Source organism: Centrocercus urophasianus, unplaced genomic scaffold (assembly GCF_019232065.1).
Source record: "Centrocercus urophasianus isolate 14NV4802_14NV808 unplaced genomic scaffold, USGS_Curo_1.0 seq_24, whole genome shotgun sequence".
NCBI classification, from domain to species: domain Eukaryota; kingdom Metazoa; phylum Chordata; class Aves; order Galliformes; family Phasianidae; genus Centrocercus; species Centrocercus urophasianus.
This window is the reverse complement of record NW_024884800.1, coordinates 1,501,166-1,519,181: the sequence shown is the minus strand read 5'-3', so window position 1 is coordinate 1,519,181 and position 18,016 is coordinate 1,501,166. Positions and strand designations below refer to the sequence as shown.

General features: G+C 50.1%; 2 protein-coding genes across 2 annotated transcripts; one reads left to right on the top strand and one right to left on the bottom strand.

The window, feature by feature from the left end:
- Positions 1-1,359: 1,359 nt before the first annotated feature.
- Positions 1,360-13,077, bottom strand: AIFM1 (apoptosis inducing factor mitochondria associated 1). The gene is made up of 16 exons (XM_042825003.1): positions 12,993-13,077; positions 11,374-11,501; positions 10,717-10,810; positions 10,042-10,154; positions 9,783-9,913; positions 8,641-8,731; positions 7,854-7,938; positions 6,846-6,922; positions 5,847-5,955; positions 5,593-5,700; positions 5,416-5,504; positions 5,195-5,335; positions 4,521-4,663; positions 2,772-2,896; positions 1,957-2,153; positions 1,360-1,570 (listed from the first exon to the last, which is right to left on the bottom strand). Exons 1-16 carry the CDS (start codon positions 13,075-13,077, stop codon positions 1,499-1,501), a joined length of 1,788 nt encoding a protein of 595 aa, XP_042680937.1. The 3' UTR covers positions 1,360-1,498.
- A 167-nt stretch (positions 13,078-13,244) lies between these two features.
- MARS2 (methionyl-tRNA synthetase 2, mitochondrial) lies at positions 13,245-16,255 on the top strand. The gene is made up of 3 exons (XM_042825011.1): positions 13,245-13,449; positions 13,855-14,189; positions 15,026-16,255. The coding sequence occupies exons 1-3, from the start codon at positions 13,245-13,247 to the stop codon at positions 16,202-16,204; spliced, it is 1,719 nt and encodes a 572-aa protein (XP_042680945.1). The 3' UTR covers positions 16,205-16,255.
- Positions 16,256-18,016: the final 1,761 nt, after the last annotated feature.

Below are 18,016 nucleotides of genomic sequence, written 5' to 3'. Positions count from 1 at the left end.
TGCCTCCCATCAGCCAGGGGCCTGAGGCTGGGGAGGGGGCTGTGCTGTTGGTGGTGTGAGGGCTGGGGGAGGTCTCCGTGCCTGCTGTTCTCTGGCCCTGCAGCTCTGGGGGGAGTGGCAGCACTGCAGGAGGTGTGCTGGCCTTGGCATGCTGCTGCCAGCAGGACGAGCCCCAGGACTGCAGCAGTCCCTCACTAACCTGTGTAGGACTGCAAGGTGTGCTGTAGCTCCTCACCTGGGTGAGAGCAGCTGCATTGGCTTCCCTGAGACTTGCCAGGGGCAGGAGGAAGATGCAGCAGCTCTGCTGCCAGCCGGGCTGCCCTCCCCCTGTGCCCGCATCTGGACAGCGTGGTTTGCCAGCTCCCCTTTCTCATCATCACCCTGTGCCAAAACAAAGAACTCAGAGAGGGAGCAGGGATTTTGTGGTGAACAAACCCAGCCTGAAGAAACAACGTTTCTTGGCTTTCACTTTGGTTTTCTCCTAGCTCTCCATGGATGCAGATGCTGGCCTCGTGCTGCCCTTCGGACTTGGCTGAGCCCAGCCTGAAGCTCTGGTGAGAGCAGTGGTTCCCTGGTGCCCCTTCCTGAGGCCTGGAGAAAATAGTAGAGGAACTCCTAAGCTTTCTGAAGACACTGTCAGGCTGGCACCTAAACACACTGCAGGCCCATTCCAATCCCTGTAATCAAGGCCTTGTCCAGGTGAGCCTTCAGCCTTAGACCCAGTAAGGTTCTCCATCACTTCTGTCCAGTTGCTGATCAGACTGCAGAACAGGAGACCAAGGGGGGCAGGAATGCCTTCACAGTGCAGTGAAAGGAAAGCTTGGGCTGTGCCCCACCACCCTGCGGGGTACAGCACTGCACGTGGCATCGTTCATAGGGGAACAACAGAGCAGCAAAGGGCAGCCTCAGAAATTGAGAGGGTAGATGGCTCATTTCTGTGCTCCCACCCCAACACCAGGTGAGGTTCCACGCTTGCCCAGTGTGATACAACGTGGTGCAAGTATGAATCAAACAGGACAGATCAACAGCAGCACTGAAACGTTTAGGATCCCTGACTCAAATCACAGACAGAAGGAGGGGAAGTGAGCTGGAAGATCTTCAGGCAGCCTTAGTGTAGCAGGTTGTAACTTAGCTGCTCCAAGGACTATTTCATCCCATCAGGGCAGAATTTGTTACCACGAGCACAGCCCTCCACCCAGTCAGGACAGAAAGCTCACCAGCCACACAGTGCTGTGAGAAAACAACACCTCTGCAGGCTTCTCTGGTGTTGATAAGAGGGAAAAACTACCAGCAGCAGCACGCCACAGGCTGCCCTTTCAAAACCAGCAATGCAACAAGTGCAGGAAGGAGGCACTTAACTTAGAAGAATCTGACTTTATTGGTGAAATATTAGAATTCTAGGTGATGGGAAATATTCACAAGTGCTCAAAGCAAGCTCTCCAAACGGAAGGGACAAACACAGCCCTACTCAATCCTCCTATTGCAGTGATCCTGGAGTTTAGTCTTCGTGGATGTTGAAAAGCTTTGCTACTTCATTGAGATCAGCATGCTCCTCCCCATCTTTGATGATCTGTAAGAAGGAAACATGCATTCAAACTCGTATGTCCTGCACTGACCCTGGGGTCCCCTGCCAAGCAGGCTTTGCATCTCTGATCCCCACCCTCTGGCCTTGGCCCTTCAGCCACTTTGCAGTGCACCTCCCTGCTCACCCAGCCCCGGCTGCATCAGTTTGTTTGTGAGGAGAGGTCCAGTGTCATAAGTCATAATCAAGTCCAGAAAGACAATATCCACTGCTCTCCTCTCATTTATCATGCTGGTAATTTCATGCTAGAACAACATCTGCCTTTATGTATCCTCATTATCTACTGATAGATTGATTTTTCCACAAGAAAGTCCTGGATCTAAGCAAGCTGAATGCCACAGCCCCCTGGTTCAGCACACTTGTCCTCTACTGACCTTTCGAGCAATAGGCATCCTGTTGAAGATGTTCCATAATACAATTCCCACCACCACTTTATCCCTGAGGTAGAAAATGACCCCTTTGCCATAATCTTCTCCTTCTTTTGGAACTTGAGGCGTTGGTGAAGAGCTTGGAGAAATGGGAACTTCGGAGGCTTCTGCTTCTGTTTCACTTTCTGATCGAATACCTGTCCCTAAGGCAAAGATGGGAGACATCAAACATCCAGTGCAGAAAAAAGGAGGAGCTCTCTGTGCTGGGGAAAGCAGGACAGGCAGATGGCTTCTGTAAAAGATTTAGGTGTGCTTTCTTTGGAGTTGTGTCCAGCAAAAGCTTCTGTAACACAATAAAGAAGCAACCCTAACACAAAGCACAACTCTGACAGCTTCCAGCTTCCACAGCCAAACACACCACAGAATCACAGGATGGTTTGGGTTCAAAGAGACCTTCAAAGATCAACTGCTTCCAACCCCACACCATGGGAACGGCCATCCAACCCTGCCCTGAGCACCTCCAGGGATGGGGCACACATAACTTCTCTAGACAAGCTGTGCCAGTACCTCATCACCCCCCAAGGAAAGAGTTTCTTCCTTGTACCTCATCTAAACCTCCCCTCTTAATATGGTAAATAAACTGCATTTTGCCCCAGTGGAACATTATGTTTATAATCACATTTTAACATCAAAACCAGCATTGAAAGCTCGGTCTAGAATAGAGCACACAGGCGAGACCAGATCCTCCCTGCGGCCGCACAGAGCCGGCCACAAAAGCCTCCATGCAGGCACACAGCTCCCAAGGAAGGCCAGGAACCCACCTGACTGCTCTGTTGCAGATTTTGGTGTGTCTTTTGCTGTTGCTTTAGCAAAGACCCCGACTGTAGGCAAGGTACTGTCGACGAGGCCGATTGCTTCATAGCCCACATCAGGACCCAGATCGCTCCTAGGCATTAACAACAAAGCTCATCTGTAGGAACAGCATCGCAAACACGCAGCAATCCCAAATCCTCCTGACAGCGTCGCGTAAGGAGGAATCAGGACAGTGCATCCATCACAGAAGCAACCAGTTTAACCAACGGGGAACTCAGAACGTGTCAGATTTCTCCTTGAAGGAAGCCAGGCTGCTTCCATGAGCTGGGTGCACCTTCACCCTTTAGGAAGTTACACACCTAAGCTCAGGAGCCAGATAGGGGCATCAGGACACAAGCAGTAGGTACACAATTAGTGGCAAGTGCCAGAAATCTTCTGTGCTGTTCAGCGAGTGCCAACGAAACTTGCAGAGCTGGGGCAGAAGCAAGTGCTTCTGTGGGTTCCAGATGAGGCCAACCTGATCAGAGGGTGTGGGAGCTGCTGAATCACAGCCTGAACCTCGGATTGAGCACTGAGTCAGCCCTGGGAGCACAGGTGAAGGCATTCTGTGCTACTGGAAGGGATGGAGCCTGGCTGCACCTCTCCTGGACCCCATTTAAGAGCTGACTGCCAGTAGGGAAGGATCTCTGCTGGAGATTGCTCCTCTTGGAGTCTTCTCAGTGAGCCCCAAGGTAAGCTTTCCATCCATTCTTCTTTAGTGTGATAACCTGTTTAGCCTGACTTTCCTGTGTATTTCTTCATTATAACATTGTTACATTCATGGATTACCCGAATGCCTCGTCCTTCTGAGTTAGAACCACAGAGCTCTGCAGGAATTCTGAGCACTGGGAAAAATGTTTAAGGATTTCCTGCTGTTTGGCAGCTTTTTAGCACAGGAACAGGACATCTAAGCCAGCAAAGGCTGGCAGGCTTTCACTTCACACCTGCCAGCCACACTTGAGGCTGCAGCTCACAGCCCCCAGTCTCACAGAGCACCTCCCAGGAAAACACACAGTTAAAAGGTGCTTCAGTATCCTCATTCAACAGCTGAGTAATAAATGCTCTGTGTGCAGAGCCCATGTGGCACAGACCCAGCGTTCAGACATGTGATGAGGAGCTGTAAGGAATTCTTTTTGGAGGGGGTTCTTCCCCCAGGAGCAAAAGCTCTTTTCCCACATTTAAACTTGTGCTTGCTCTACTTCTGGTGCATTCTGAGCCAGCAGACCAATTTTTGCCCTCTTTTTAAAGAATTTAAAAGAAAATGCTTTGTTTTCTTCATTCCTTACAAATGCTTTCAAAAATAGGCCTGGGTGCACTGCTGTGTTGCTACCAAGGCACCAGTGGAGCTGATCAGCAAAGGTTCACCAGAACTGAAACCAACAGATTGTGCTGGGGAGCTCCCAATAATTCTAACAGAAGTTGTGAAGCTCAGTGTGCAGATCAACCTGCTTGAAGAAAGGGGCTGCTATTTTTTTGCTTCTTGCTCTGTTGAATTATACACAATCAGGGAGAAACTGGATTCTGCAGGGGCAAAGAATAGCTTAGAGAAGGCAGGGCAGTGAAAGCTCACGTGTGCTCCCTGAGACTCTGCAAATAAGCTGCACAGGTATTTGCTCTGCATTCATTGCAGCCTGAAAACAGGAAGCTTTACGAGGTGTATCTTGTCAGAGCTCCTAACAGCATGGTCAAATAAGCAGCTTTAAAGCACTCAGCATTACCAGAACATAGACTGATGCCAGTAGGGCTTTGCAGCTCCCGTCATGTTCTCTCCAGCTAGTCTGCCACTCACAACAGCGTGATCGTGGTGCTCTACACGTCTTCTACCTAGTTTGATATCATAGAAGCAAGCAGCATCCCCAGCCTTAAAGAGAAATTCATTCAGTGATGACTGGACACAGACATCAAAAGCCCAAATTAACACACAAAAGAGGCACTGGGACAAAGATGACTGAGACAAGGAAGTGAGTTGTTCTGCCAGCCCCCTCTCCTTCACACCTTCTTCCATTTCCCAGGCTATTCCAGCTCTATCTTCTCAACGTCTTTCACTGAGCTGCAGAAAATTAAGGCAGCATCAGGGTATGTGCTTGGTTTGGCTTTTTTTTTTCCAGAGGAATCAGTCTCAGCTCCCCACCAAAAGGGCTCTGACACAACACAGCAACCCACACTACCTTTAAGTTACCCCAGGTTCTCTTAGGGAGCACAGATAAAGGAGTGCAGTCGTTACCACAGTACCAAGGCATGCTGTAGTGCATGGACGGGCTCCAAGGCACAGCACCTGGGCTCATTACTTTACACCATTCACCTAATTTAGGTATGCCAGCCCCCAGGATTCCAGGCTGTTTGACTGCGTTGGTCAAAGCAGCTGGAAGAAAACCCCTTCACATGTACTCACCACCCAGATATTGGAGCGTGCCTGCAGCTCTGCATTCACCCTGAACCCTCCAAAGTCAGAATCCACCTCCAGACCAGCAGACTTTGCTAATTCCACGTTAGGCTCCAGCCCAACAGCAGCCACAATGTGGTCGGTCTCCACCTGTGGGATAATTTGTAACAATTAACTCTGTTTCTCTCAGTGGCCCTGCAAACATTCCCACCCTCAGCATTCAGATTCACCTTTCGGCCATCTTTCAGTTTAATCACCAGTCGATTTCCAGAGACAGAGACAGACTTGACCACAGCATTAGGCATAACATTAACGCCCTCTGGAAACAAAAAGGAAATGTAACTGCTTGCACGGGGCCAGGAGGGCTTCAGTTGAAGCAGGAGGAGGAGACTGGAGCACAGCTTCACCTCTTCTCACTTTCTCTGTGGTCCAGTTGCTCAGATATTCAGGCAAGACTTTGCCCATATTGCCATTTTCTGGAAACAGCTGAATCACCTCCAGGTTTCTGGTTTGTGCTGAAAGCAAAGAGCAAATCTGTGCAAAAATCCAGCAGATGTGGAATAAAAAAAAACGGTGTGTGATGTCAGGCTGACTGCATTCAATGCCTGCTGCTTCTGTAAAGCTGCCAGCTGAAGCAAGCTGCCTGCTGGAGCACACTTACCTCTTCTGCCCAGAGCACAGGCCAGCTCACTGCCAAGAAAACCACCACCAATAATTGTGATGGACTTGACTTGTCTTGAAATCTTCTCCAGATTTCTGAAGTCCTCAATCTGAAAGAAGATTTATTCTCATTTCAAACAGGAATGGCAGTGGGAAAATTCTGCAGTTTCTCCCTTTGAAATAAGAGTAACTCCTTCCTTGACTTAGAATGGGAGACATGTTTTTCCTTCCTTCTCTTCCTCTACTGCACAGAAAGAAAAAGGAAAAAAAGGAAAGAAAAAAAACCAAACCCTCTGGCTTCCTAATGTTTGCTGACAGGGAAAATCTTGCACAATCTCAGCATTTTCTCCCACATGTCTAGAAGGAAATTGCAATGAAATCTCCAGATGCAAACGATCTACAGCACACACAGTACTACAGGAACACCCTGTCTCCCATTACGTGTCTTTGACACATCCCTTACACAGCTGAACAGATCCCAGCAGACCTAACAGTGAGCAGACCACAGGGCTCTTTATTCTTGATTCATTCCCAGACTAAGGAAGAAACTCCCTGTTTGTTGTAAACCCCACAATTTCAAGAAACGTGGAGCCTGTCAACAAAAAGCTTCTCTTCAAAGTAAACTGGGAGTCCACCAACAAACTTCAGTTCTTTCATCCACTTTCCCCTAAGGCACAGGGTGAAGGTGAAGAAATGCCACGAAGAAGACGTGGACATCAGAGTATCAGCAAACTACTGAAGCTAACCCAAGAGCTAACACAAACACTCGGCTAGAACTTCAGTGTGTGACAGGAATGTCTCAGGCTGAGGGGGAGAGCAACGTCAGACTTCACGCCGTTCACCTGCTCAGGGAAAAGAATAAGCAGCAAAAGGATCCCTGGTTACCAGCTGAGGGGAGCTGGTAGCAGGAGGCAAGGCTGTCCTGGAGCCAAAGCAGAGAGCTAACAAGCTGGTAGTGTCTCTGATGACTTCGGCCTCTGCCCAGTGCCTGCAGATTTACCTTTCGGAACAGCGTCAGCCGTTGCTGCACATCCTTTCCTGCCCTTTCGATGGCAGGCAAGTTCCTCGGGGAGCCACCTGAGGACAGGGTGGGAGGGAGGGGAGGGAAGACAGGGAGAGAGAAACACTAATGACTGCTGGCCACATCAGCAATGAGCTATCATCCATCTGGACTGTGCTTTTACAGCTGTTCCAATACGCTCTATTGCCTGTTGCCCTCTGGTTTTCACCACGGAAGACTTTCCGTGCAAGCACAAAGTTTTAACTCTGCAGTTTAACTCCCCCACAAACAACCCAATGCCATACACCCTGCTCCACTGACTGCAGAAAGTCAGTTCCATATTAACTACACAAGGATGTAGGGCCAGATGCTGAAGCACTGTGTGTGGGAGCTGCTGAGTCACGGCCTGAGCCTCAGATTGAGCACCTGAGCAGAGCCCTGGGAGCACAGGTGAAGGCATTCTGTGCTACTGGAAGGGGTGGAGCCTGGCTGCATCTCTCCTAGACCCCATTTAAGAGCTGACTGCCAGGGGGGAAGGATCTCTTCTGGAGGTCCCTCCTCTGGAGTTTTGCAGTGAGCCCAGGATGCAGGTAAGTTTTCTATTCTCTTTTTGTTATTTTAATCTGCTTTGCCAAACTCTCCTGTTTATTTCATGATTATAACATCTTTGTATTCATTGACAATACACAAGGTAAGAGCTGGGTGTTCTTCTTGCAACTGCTGAAGGCAGGGTTTTAAAGCACCTGGCTGTAGAGCAGTGCCTTTACCCAGCTGTTAGGGCAGTCACCTTTTCCTCCTTCCCTGCTGATTCTGACAGAGTAAAACTTTGAACATCCCAGAGAAGCTGGCTTACATAAAGCAAGTGGAAAAACCCAGTGCCACCTTTGCCTGCATCACTGCCCTTCGTGTGAGCGCTCTGCCATGTGGCAGAAGTTTGCCAGTTAATGCCCCTGAAATCACAAGCCTGACACAATGTGAAGAACAGGAGATAAAAACAAAAGTTCTTACCAGTTGCAATTAGGCATTTATCATAGGATATCTGGGTACCATCATTGAGTTTCACAGTGTTGCCTCTCACATCCATGTGCACAACCTGCAAAAACATACAAGCAGGGGAACTCAGGCTTCCACTCCCTGTAGGCACATCTACTTGAGGCAGATTGCACAGACTACCAAACAGAGAAGAATACTTGGGAGCAATGTTTTCACACCGTTGAATTGCTCTGTAATTTTTCAGTGGAGGGGGGAACTGAAAATAGGAGTTCAGAGTTTCTTTTGGTAGCAATGACAGGTTAGACTGATCATCCCAAGATATGAATCTAAGAAACAATCCAGCAGTAAGAAGACTAAGTTCTTTATTTTAGCAAGATGCAGAGAACTGAGGAAGCCACAAACTGCTTTCCACCTTTCTGCTGCCTCTACTCTGCTCCTACTTGTGCTGTCATCCATTACTTAGATGACATTCTACTCACCTTCCAACTCATGTGCAGCTCAGTTCTCATTTTGCCACACAGTCTCTAAGCTCTACGTACTCTTATCCCACGCACAAACTGTCCTCTTACCTTTAGCTACTACTCCTCACAGCTTCTCCTGCTTTCAAGCTTCACACATGCTGTCCTTAATATTAGGATAGTCCCTGATTCACTGTAAACACGTTTCTGAAAATTTTCCCCATTCTTCTCCTCAGCCAACCTCCACAACACCATCTACAGCTGTTTATTTTCAGCTCAGACACGGGCTCTGCTTGGGAAGAACTGTATGACATTAGATTGACAGCTGGTGATGCAGTACTCACCTTCTTGCCACTGAGAACTGCTACTCCACCATTTTCTACAAAAGGCAAATCACGAGCGTGCACATAGAACGATGGTGGCTGGAAATATATACTGGGGAAAGATCAATGAGCAGATGTCTTCCAGTTACTCTTTGATACCAGCTATACAGAAACTACCAATGACATGAAAGCAACTCTGTGCAACCATAACAAACTCCAGAAATAGCAAAGAACTCGCTGCTGCACGCTGTTAAACTCAAGTGTTTTAATCAAAGACCACAAACATCAGAGGGATCTCCATTGGGACCCAAGGTTCCAGGAGCTCTGTTCTGAACTGCAAGGCTCTGTGCTCACCTCTACTGTTAACTTATTGCACAGGATTTCTCCTGTTACTGGCATACTGGAGCAAAAATGCTGTCTCACAGCTTGAAGCAGTGATGGAGCACCTGGTGGGAAGGCAGGGCCAGCCCAGGTGCACGCAATGCACTGAGTGATGGAAGGGATGGAGCCAGGATCCAGCCCTTCCCAGACCTTATTTAAGGGTTGGCAGTGGAGGTGAGGCCATTGTGCTGGAGATCCCTGCATACTGGAGGCCTTCTAAAGGTAAGCAAGTTTTTTTTCCTTTGTTTCCACACTGCTGCACTTGGGCTGATCCTCATTTTCTTTGGTGAAAGATTTTGCCACTCTGCTATTATTACTATAGCTGCCATCACATTATAGCATGACACATGCATTTAAGGGAATCACAAGTCTCAATTTAATATTGAGTTAACTCATACTAAGCTGCACTCTTCTTGGCAACTGTCACACCTTTCAGCCTGATCTTTGTTGCTTGACTGACAAGTCTGTAACATCTCTGCAAAGCCACGCTCCACAGCTCTGCAGCCTTTTGTGCTCCACTAAGCAGTCATCTGGCCTGCTGCAAACAACACAAATTCTGCCTACAGCACACAATGCTCTGCTCCTTTTTGGATCAGTCAGCCAACAGTGCACATGGATACACACGCAGGGCCTTCATCACAAACACAGCACTACTCCCTGTCCACAAACTGCCTTCTGAACGCTTCGCAGCTCCCCAGTGGCTCTCTCACAAGAATCCTCTGATCATCATAAACTTTTCCACACGCCCTCTTCTTTGTCAGTGCTGCCCAAGCGACACGTACCTCCTTTCTTTGCCATTCCACTGTTTGAACCGCAGAGTCTCTGTTACGTGAGGGTCATCAGAAAACCACAGCTCTTTGGAGAGAGGCGGACGCATGTAGGGCAGTGCAGGATCTTCAGACACAATCAGCACCTTTAGACAAGCAGTCACCACACACATCAGCTACGCCAATGCTGACAAACATCAAAGCATTATGTAGGCAAAGCAAGAATGTACTCAGCCATCCAGGTGAATCTTCTCTAGAACAGGGCGTCCCTTACCCGGGCACCGGGGTCACGAGCCCGAATGGATCGGGCAGCAGCAAAAGCAGCAGTTCCTCCACCAATGAGCAGGAAAGGAACATGAGATGGGACCTCAGGGTGAGCTCCTGGAGCTGCAGGAAACAGATCAGACAGTTGACTGCAAATACAGCATGGAAAACTGTCCACATGCAAAGAACTGTGTGTAACCAGAGCTTTTTCCACATACAGACCTCCTTTGGCAGAGAGCACTCCAGATATTCTCCTCCCTTCCATCTCACTGTATTTCCTAAGAACCTACTTCTCTTGAGGCCTGCTTCCTGCACAACTCATAGTGCCACATAGTTCAGCAAATTTGGTTTCTCTGAGCAAGATCTGCACTCTCCTGTGACCTTCAGTGACCTGTGGTCCACATACAGGCTGCAAGAAACTATCAAGAGCTTTGCTACTTTGTCCTCATTTCTCCCTCTATGATACTCCTTAAATGGAACAGGACATGGCACAGCACTGAGGATTTGGTGCTGGGAACTGCACTGCTCCTTTGCCGGGCTGGGAGAAGGTGACAGCCCTAAGCAGGGCCCCTCCTCCCTTTACCACTGTGTTTTCAGGCAGGCTCCATTCTATTTGCTTTGCATGCCTCAAGTTAGCAGCTCATGCAAAACAGCTCCAAACCCAGAACTGCAGGCAAATACCCACCAGAAGCAGATGATTCCTTTTCTTGGGACCGTGTTGTTACTGTTGTGACACGGCTGGTGAATCTCTCCTTGTTTTCCCTTAATGTTTTGTATACCTGGAGACAGACAAGAAGACACCTTGTATGTGTTACAGCATCAAGGCATCGTTCTGCTTCTATTCCCCATAAGCTTCTGTCTACCCTACTTGCTCAGAAAATGCATCTGCTTTCAATTAAAGCAAACAAACCCAGATATACCTGAGTTTAAAAAGCACCTGTGGGAGTACACACAGTTTTCTGAGTGCATTCCCCTTACAGCTACCTGTTCTACTTATGACAGGATGGGACTCAGCAGGCTGACTGCTTTCCACGAGCAAGCAATGAAGCTTTCTGCATACATGTGGTCCTTGGGCTGCAGAAGTGAATTACCTTGAGGAGCTGACATCTCTTTTATTCCCTAGACGTCATGCGTTTTACCCACGGTCATTTTATAACATTATAAAGAGATGCAAAGAAGAATTACGGAATTTAATGCAGAGCATGAAAAAGAACTGAGACGGACAGAAGCAGTGTCAGGAACAGCAGAAAGCTGGAACTCATTACCAAAAATAATTAAGGTAAAGATGGTACCCTCCCTCCACCCTTTCCCCAGTAAAAGCACATTTATTTAAGCATCTTACATAAACTCCTGCCCCAGTGACTGTTCCTCCCACAATTAAGTACAGCAGTAGGTTGCTGCCAGCTTTGCCAGGAACACCTGAAGATGTCAGTGTTCTCGAAGGGTATCTCAGGTGATGGCACTGCAAAACTGTCGGGGGAGACAAGCAATGAGAGAACACAGGGAGAAGTGCTGAGTATGAAGGACTCCCAATTACACAGAGCCTGAGAGGAGGATAAGTTTTCAGTGAACTGAAAAAGCAAAGGGAACCCCACTGCTTAGAGGGGCAGACATCAACATTTTGCAACCCAAACTATTAACCTCTTAATTATTTATGCCACCTTCTACATTCAAAGTTAATGGTTCATTTGAGCTTGAGCTTTTACTTTCCAGTGTGGACTGGGGCAGGGAAAGGAGGCACTGGGAACATGCAATTCTTTCAAGAGACTATTTAATTTATAATGTTTTCTTTATTAATAGTATCAAAGATTTTTTTTTTTCTACCAAGCTTTTCAGTAGACAGTGAGGGAGATATAAACTAAAAGCAAACAAAGATTTTAGCATCAAGTCACTCCTCCCCATGGCTTCTGGCCCTTAAGCTTCAGCACAACTTTCTCACCAGCTACATGTTGATTGCAAATTGCAACGGGTGCCCAACCATTACAGAGCAGTTCTACCTCACAAAGAAGCTTTTTCATGTTCAGAAATGAACATTCTGAATGACAGGTCAGAGCTGCTTCCCCAGGGTCTGACAGGAGAGCTCCTGCTCTGCCAGCTGCCCTCCTGCTCACCCATCTTCTAATGCTGAGAAAACCCACAAGGGCAAAACCAGAAGCCTCTGCCCCTAGGCAGAGCACGGAGAGGAGAGCCTTGTCTGCTCATCTGCATGGGAACATTCCAGCACTGCAACAAGGTGACCCAGCCATACGGCTTCTTAGACAAGAACACCAAGACTGGCAATACAATGGATGCTTTGAAATTTAGAGAGCAAATCGTTTTTTAAGCTGAGTAAATAAGCTGCTCGTTTGCAACGCCCAGCATACCACATCTGAGCGACTGCAGTGAATTACTCTGCCAAAACAAATGGCTCCAAGCCTGCTGCGGGTACCAAATATGCACGCAAGATCAAAACGTAATTAAAGAAATTAACAAGAATGGCCACAGGGAAGACGCAGGAGCGCTCCCCGCTCCGCCCCAGGGCTCCAACATCCGCACAGGGCAACCGGCAGCCGTGCTTACGGCAGCAAAGAGTCCCTGCCAGCGGAGGAAGCTCCGCTGATGCACGTTATGGAAAGCAAAGGGTTCAGCGGGCAGCGCGGCCATCCCGAAGCCAAGGAGCGGCGGGGCTGCCGGCTCAGACGAAGCCAGCTGCGAGCAAACCGCAGGCAGGACGAGTGCGCGTCTCCTTCGGCACTGCGCGGTGTTCACCTTCCCGCAGCTCAGTCGTGCCGCAGCCCAGCGCCGCCCGTTTCCAAGCAGAACGGCGGTCAGACTGCGTGAGGACGCGCTGCGGTTGCTCTGCAGGGTGCGCCCTCGTTGCGCTCCGTTCACAGCGGACCGGGCCCGTGCCCGACATCCCCCCGGACGCAGGGAGGTGCGGGGACGCCCTCGCAGAGCCGGGCCCGCCCCGTCCCCACTCACCTGCGGCGGATCGGCCGCGTTGCACGGAGCTGAGGGGACGCAGCGCGGCGGCGGCCAGGCGGCAGCACGACATGGCGCCGCTCATCGCGCGCCGCTCCCGGCCCGACCTCGCGCCGCCCCCGTCGCCTCCACGGCGCACGCGCGGCCGCCCGCAAGCCGGCTTCTCATTGGCTGCCGCGTCCCCCGCCTTCCTCCCATCCGCATTTGCGCGCGGCCGCTCTGCGCCGTCGTCTCTATGGTTCCGCCGCCGCTATGCTGCGGCCTCCTCTCCGCCTCCCGCGGCCGTTCCGCCGCGCTGCTTCTACCGCTGGGCCCGGTCGCCGCCTGCTGCTCTCCACGCCCATCTTCTACGCTAACGGGCCGCCTCACATTGGGCACCTCTACTCTGCTCTGTTGGCCGACGCTCTGCACCGCCAACGCGGCCTTCAGGGCGCTGGGCCGAGCCGCCTTTCCACAGGTGAGTGTGGGAGCGTGGGGCCTCGGCTTCTGTCGGGCCTGGCCCCGGGTCCCGCGGGCTGTGGTGGCTGTCCCTGTGTCCGGGGCTTCTCTTCAAGTTCAGGTTGGATACAGGGAAAAAAATGATTCTAAGAAAGAGCGATGATGCAGCGGCACAGCTGCACAAGGAGGTGGGGGGGTCAACAAACCCGGTTCCAGAACCGTGGGGATGTGGTACTGAGGGACATGGTCAGTGGGGGGGAATGGGTTGGGATTGGATTTGGAGACCTTAGAGATCTTCTCCAGCCTTGGTGATTCCTGGGGCTGACGCCCAGCCCTCGTGTCCCTGGGCTGTCCCTGCTTCCCCAGGCCGAGTGTCCCAGCACGGTTCCACATCCCCTTCCTGTGATCATCTCTGGCTTTTCAGGGACTGATGAGCACGGGCTGAAGATCCAACAGGCTGCAGCTGCAGCAGGAACCTCACCCCCAGAACTCTGTGCACGGATCTCAGCACTGTTCCACCAGGCCTTCACCCAGGCAGCCATCTCCTTCACTGACTTCATTCGCACCAGTGAGCCCCGTCACTGCCAAGCTGTGTGTCACTTCTGGGCTGCCCTGCAGGAGCGCGGGGCTCTCTACAAGGGGACCTATGAGGGGTGGTACTGCATGGCAGAGGAGGGCTTCCTGCCTGAAAGTCAGCTCACGGAGCGGGTGGATGCCCAGGGCTGCACACACAAGGTGTCTGCGGAGTCTGGCCATGAGGTAACAGCACCCCTGTTTTGCTGACCAAGTTTAGGCTGTTCTGTATGAGTGCTGCACGCCTGTTATTTTGTTCTAAAAAGAAAATACTGTCTGTGTAGTGCTTCAGCTGAGACTTGCCTTGATTTCAAAGCGTGTTCTCTATGTCTCACAGCTGTGTTTGGTTATATGGGAGAGAGCTGCCAATGGGATCCCAAACGCCAAGGGTCGGGTGCAGATTTCAGCCTTGTGGCATGGAAGGAATTCTGCTGCTGCAGAATGGGCTGTTGGCTTGGAAACAGTGTTTTAAAGTGGCGATGAAAGGAGTTGGGTGAAAGAAGAGTAAAGCTGTTCATGAGTGAGCTGTTTGTTGCTAGTCTCACCATTGAATAGCATTGGAATCAGGAGTGTGGGTACCTGACCTAATGTGTCTCTACCACTGTTTTTCTTATACAGTGTCAGAGGTTGCATGATTTAACTCAACTGTGGCAGATAATCATACTTCAAAGCTAAGCAGAGATTAATCTCCTTTGGTATATGTTCAAGACTGAGGTATACAAGTGTTGGCTCACACAGAAGGAGAAAGGCTGTAAAATAGCGTATCTTGATAAAGCACACAAGGTGGTTGAGGGAAAAGATCAGTTTTATGGCAAAGAAAGCAGCCTTAGATCTAAAACAGAGGCAGCAGGCTTCGGAACCCTGATTGCAAGTTGTTGAAACAAGTTGTTTCATTGAAACTGTTGAGTTGATGGTGAAGAGAAGCATTTCTAGAGGAACTCGAACCGAGTACGCTGTGTGCAAACTGTGAAACCATTCACAAGCATTTGAGCTCTAATTTTTTTTCTCTCCTGTGTTCTCAGGTGCACTGGACCAAAGAGGAGAATTACATGTTCAAGCTGTCTGCGTTCCAGGACCCGCTGCAGAAGTGGCTCCGTGACAACCCACGTGCCATTTCCCCCGAGCCTTTCTACCAGCGTGTGCTTTGCTGGCTGGGAGAGGACTTGCCAGATTTGTCCATCTCACGTGAGAGAAGCCGGTTGCAGTGGGGTATCCCTGTCCCCAGTGACTCAACGCAAACTATTTACGTATGGGTAGATGCCTTAGTGAATTATTTGAGTGTTCTGGGCTACCCTGAGACGCACGGTGAGTGGTGGCCTGCTGCACACCATGTGGTGGGCAAGGACATCCTCAAATTTCATGCTGTCTACTGGCCAGCACTGCTGATGGCAGCTGGGCTGTCCCCTCCTGAGCGAATATTTGTGCACTCCCACTGGACTGTCCGTGGGCAGAAGATGTCCAAAAGCCTGGGCAATGTGATTGATCCCTTTGCTTGCAATGAACGATACACGGTAGATGGATTTCGGTACTTCTTGCTAAGGCAGGGTGTTCCTGAGAGGGATTGTGACTATTATGATGAGAAGGTCGTTAAGGTTGTGAATTCAGAACTGGCAGATGCACTTGGGGGACTTCTGAATCGGTCAACAGCCCCTGGCATTAACCCCAGCAACACTTACCCGTGTTTCTCAGAGACTTGTTTTCCTAAGGTTGTGGATTACAGGGAGCCAGAAGCCCTGGGTAGGGCTGCTGCTGAGGACTATGAGTTTGTGGTGGCTGTGGCTTCTCTGCCTCTGCAAGTAGCTGGTTATTTTGAAGATTTCCAGATCTACAAGGCTTTAGAATGCATTGCCCTGTGTGTAAGGCAGACCAACGGTTTCTTCCAGAGGCACAGGCCTTGGAAACTTGACAGAAAAGACCCCACAGAGAAGCTCTGGCTTGACACCATCATCCATGTTACTCTGGAATGTCTGCGGGTCTATGGGACTCTCCTGCAGCCAGTCATCCCATGCACTGCAGACAAGTTGCTTTCCAGGCTGGCTGTTGAGCCAGAAGAGAGAGAGATCTCAAGTTTGACGTTTCTGCCACGCTACAGTGGGAAGCCATGTCCCTTTGAAGGGAGACAGCTTGGACCGGACACTGGCATCTTGTTTCCCAGACTAGAGAAATCAAGTCAGCATCAGGTAGAGAAGAGGAGGCTTTAGTGTCTGACAAATAGCTTCTGTAAATAAAAGCCTCCAGGAACTCCTAGGAAACATTTTTATCAGAGCGTGTTCCTCCCATCTCTTGGTGGTGGTATGAAGTGGATGAGATGGGACTGAGCAGGTCTGGGCTGTGCTGTGCAGTCCTGCCTTGGAGATTGGCAGAGGTGTCTGCCCTAATTGGAGAGCAGGCAGACAGATTGGTTGTGTGCACAAGCCGGAGAGCTAGGAAAGCATCTGGCTAACATCCTTGGAGGAACAGCTCTGCAGCTTAGCTGGTAGCAGAGAATGAACTGCAGGTGCAGTCTAGGTCTGAATATTGCTACTTTGTTTTCCAGTTTGCTTTAATAACGTAAAGGGGCTGAAGCAAAATATCTATCCATGTAAAACACGGCACTCTTCCTACACAGCCTTGAAGCCCTCTTGTCATGCTACTTGCATCTTCCACCCTGGCCTCTTTACTTTGCATTTGCTGATGTGAGGAGTAGGTCAGGTCCCCCAGCTTGCTTGCTCCGGGAATCCCTCCCATCACTACCTGAGAAAACAAAGCATCTGGGGCAAGCAACAGTGGTTGGAGTGAACGTGGAGTAGGAAAAGCAGGAGAGCAGGCTTGAAACTGATGTAATACCATGACAAAGAGGAATTGCTGGGAAGTCACAGGATCAGAAATGTAGCAGCTCCCCTCTGCCTGTGGCTGAGGTGGGTGTTTTGGCCACTGCTGTGTTCCCAGTGCTGGGACCGAGCCTCCATCAGACCGCGTGGAGACAGACAAGCTGGGATGCAGATGGCAACGGTGTCAGAGCTCCTGCGGGAGAGGAGTTTGCAGCTGCCAGGTAGAAAGAATCCTTCCACTTGAAAACAAACAACCGTAAGGCTGTGGGCAAATAAGATTGTTTATTTGGTTGTGCTCTCATTCAGGGAGTGGTGGCTTTACTTACGGAGCTGCGGTGAGCATTTCCAGTAGCTGCAGTTGCTCAGAGCAGGTTCGTGTTCAGGCTGAGCCTCTGAGGGGATCCAGCTGTCCCCAAAGAAGGGATTTTCCCCTTGGAGCTCATGCACAGGGGTGAGCAGCAACTTGCATCCAACGTCCTTGTGTCCCTTTGACTTTGCTCTGGAGGTTTTTTAGCTATGCTGAGACAGAGGCAACTGGGGGTGGTTGGAAACTGTGTCCTGGTTTAAGCCTCTGTGTCCTGGTCCTAAAACCTCTGGGTTTTAGCCCAATTGGATGCGCTGAATCCATCAGTTGAGCTTCCTTGATGAGCCAAACCCTCAGATCAGCTGATGTAGCCTTGATGGGGAGGATCTCTTCTGCATTAGAGTTGTTTAGAGTGGAGCAGTGCGATGAGACAGAGTGGTGTGCTGGTCAGGTGGGTGGCCTCGCTCAGCTGACACTTGCAGACATAAACAAAATCAGAAGAGGGGGAATCCATGTGTTTCAGGACCAGTGTTTGTGAACCTTTTCTGCCCGCTGTGTGATTTATTGCACCTCTTCTTGTCTTTTCACTATTGGCAGGAGCAGGCAGCTACGTGCTGTTGCCCTGGGACGGCTGTGACCTCCTGGGAGACCCCTGGGAAATTCTTCCCAGCCTTTGGCTCCTTCACTTCTTACCAAGCCCTGCTGTGTGCAGTTTTAGGGGGTTGTGATCTCTTCTGGAGCTGCCTGGGCTACGTTATCAGGGGCAGCAGGAGCACTGGGGGTCTGTAGAGGGAAGGGCCAAGGGGGTTGCTTCTCCCTTGGGGTTCTGTTACACCCTTCTCCCCATGCTGTAGTGCACTGCCCATCTGTCTCGTGTTACCCATGAAAGCCAGGTGCTC

Excerpts from the sequence above, each read along its gene's own strand:
- MARS2 (XM_042825011.1), top strand. The coding sequence starts at position 13,245 with ATGCTGCGGCCTCCTCTCCGCCTCCCGCGGCCGTTCCGCCGCGCTGCT. Across the intron at positions 13,450-13,854 it reads GCCGAGCCGCCTTTCCACAG|GGACTGATGAGCACGGGCTG; the intron begins GTGAGTGTGGGA and ends CTGGCTTTTCAG. Across the intron at positions 14,190-15,025 it reads CTGCGGAGTCTGGCCATGAG|GTGCACTGGACCAAAGAGGA; the intron begins GTAACAGCACCC and ends CTGTGTTCTCAG.
- AIFM1 (XM_042825003.1), bottom strand. The coding sequence starts at position 13,077 with ATGAGCGGCGCCATGTCGTGCTGCCGCCTGGCCGCCGCCGCGCTGCGT. Across the intron at positions 7,939-8,640 it reads CAGTTCTCAGTGGCAAGAAG|GTTGTGCACATGGATGTGAG; the intron begins GTGAGTACTGCA and ends ATGTTTTTGCAG. Across the intron at positions 2,154-2,771 it reads ATCTGCAACAGAGCAGTCAG|GGACAGGTATTCGATCAGAA; the intron begins GTGGGTTCCTGG and ends TCTTTGCCTTAG.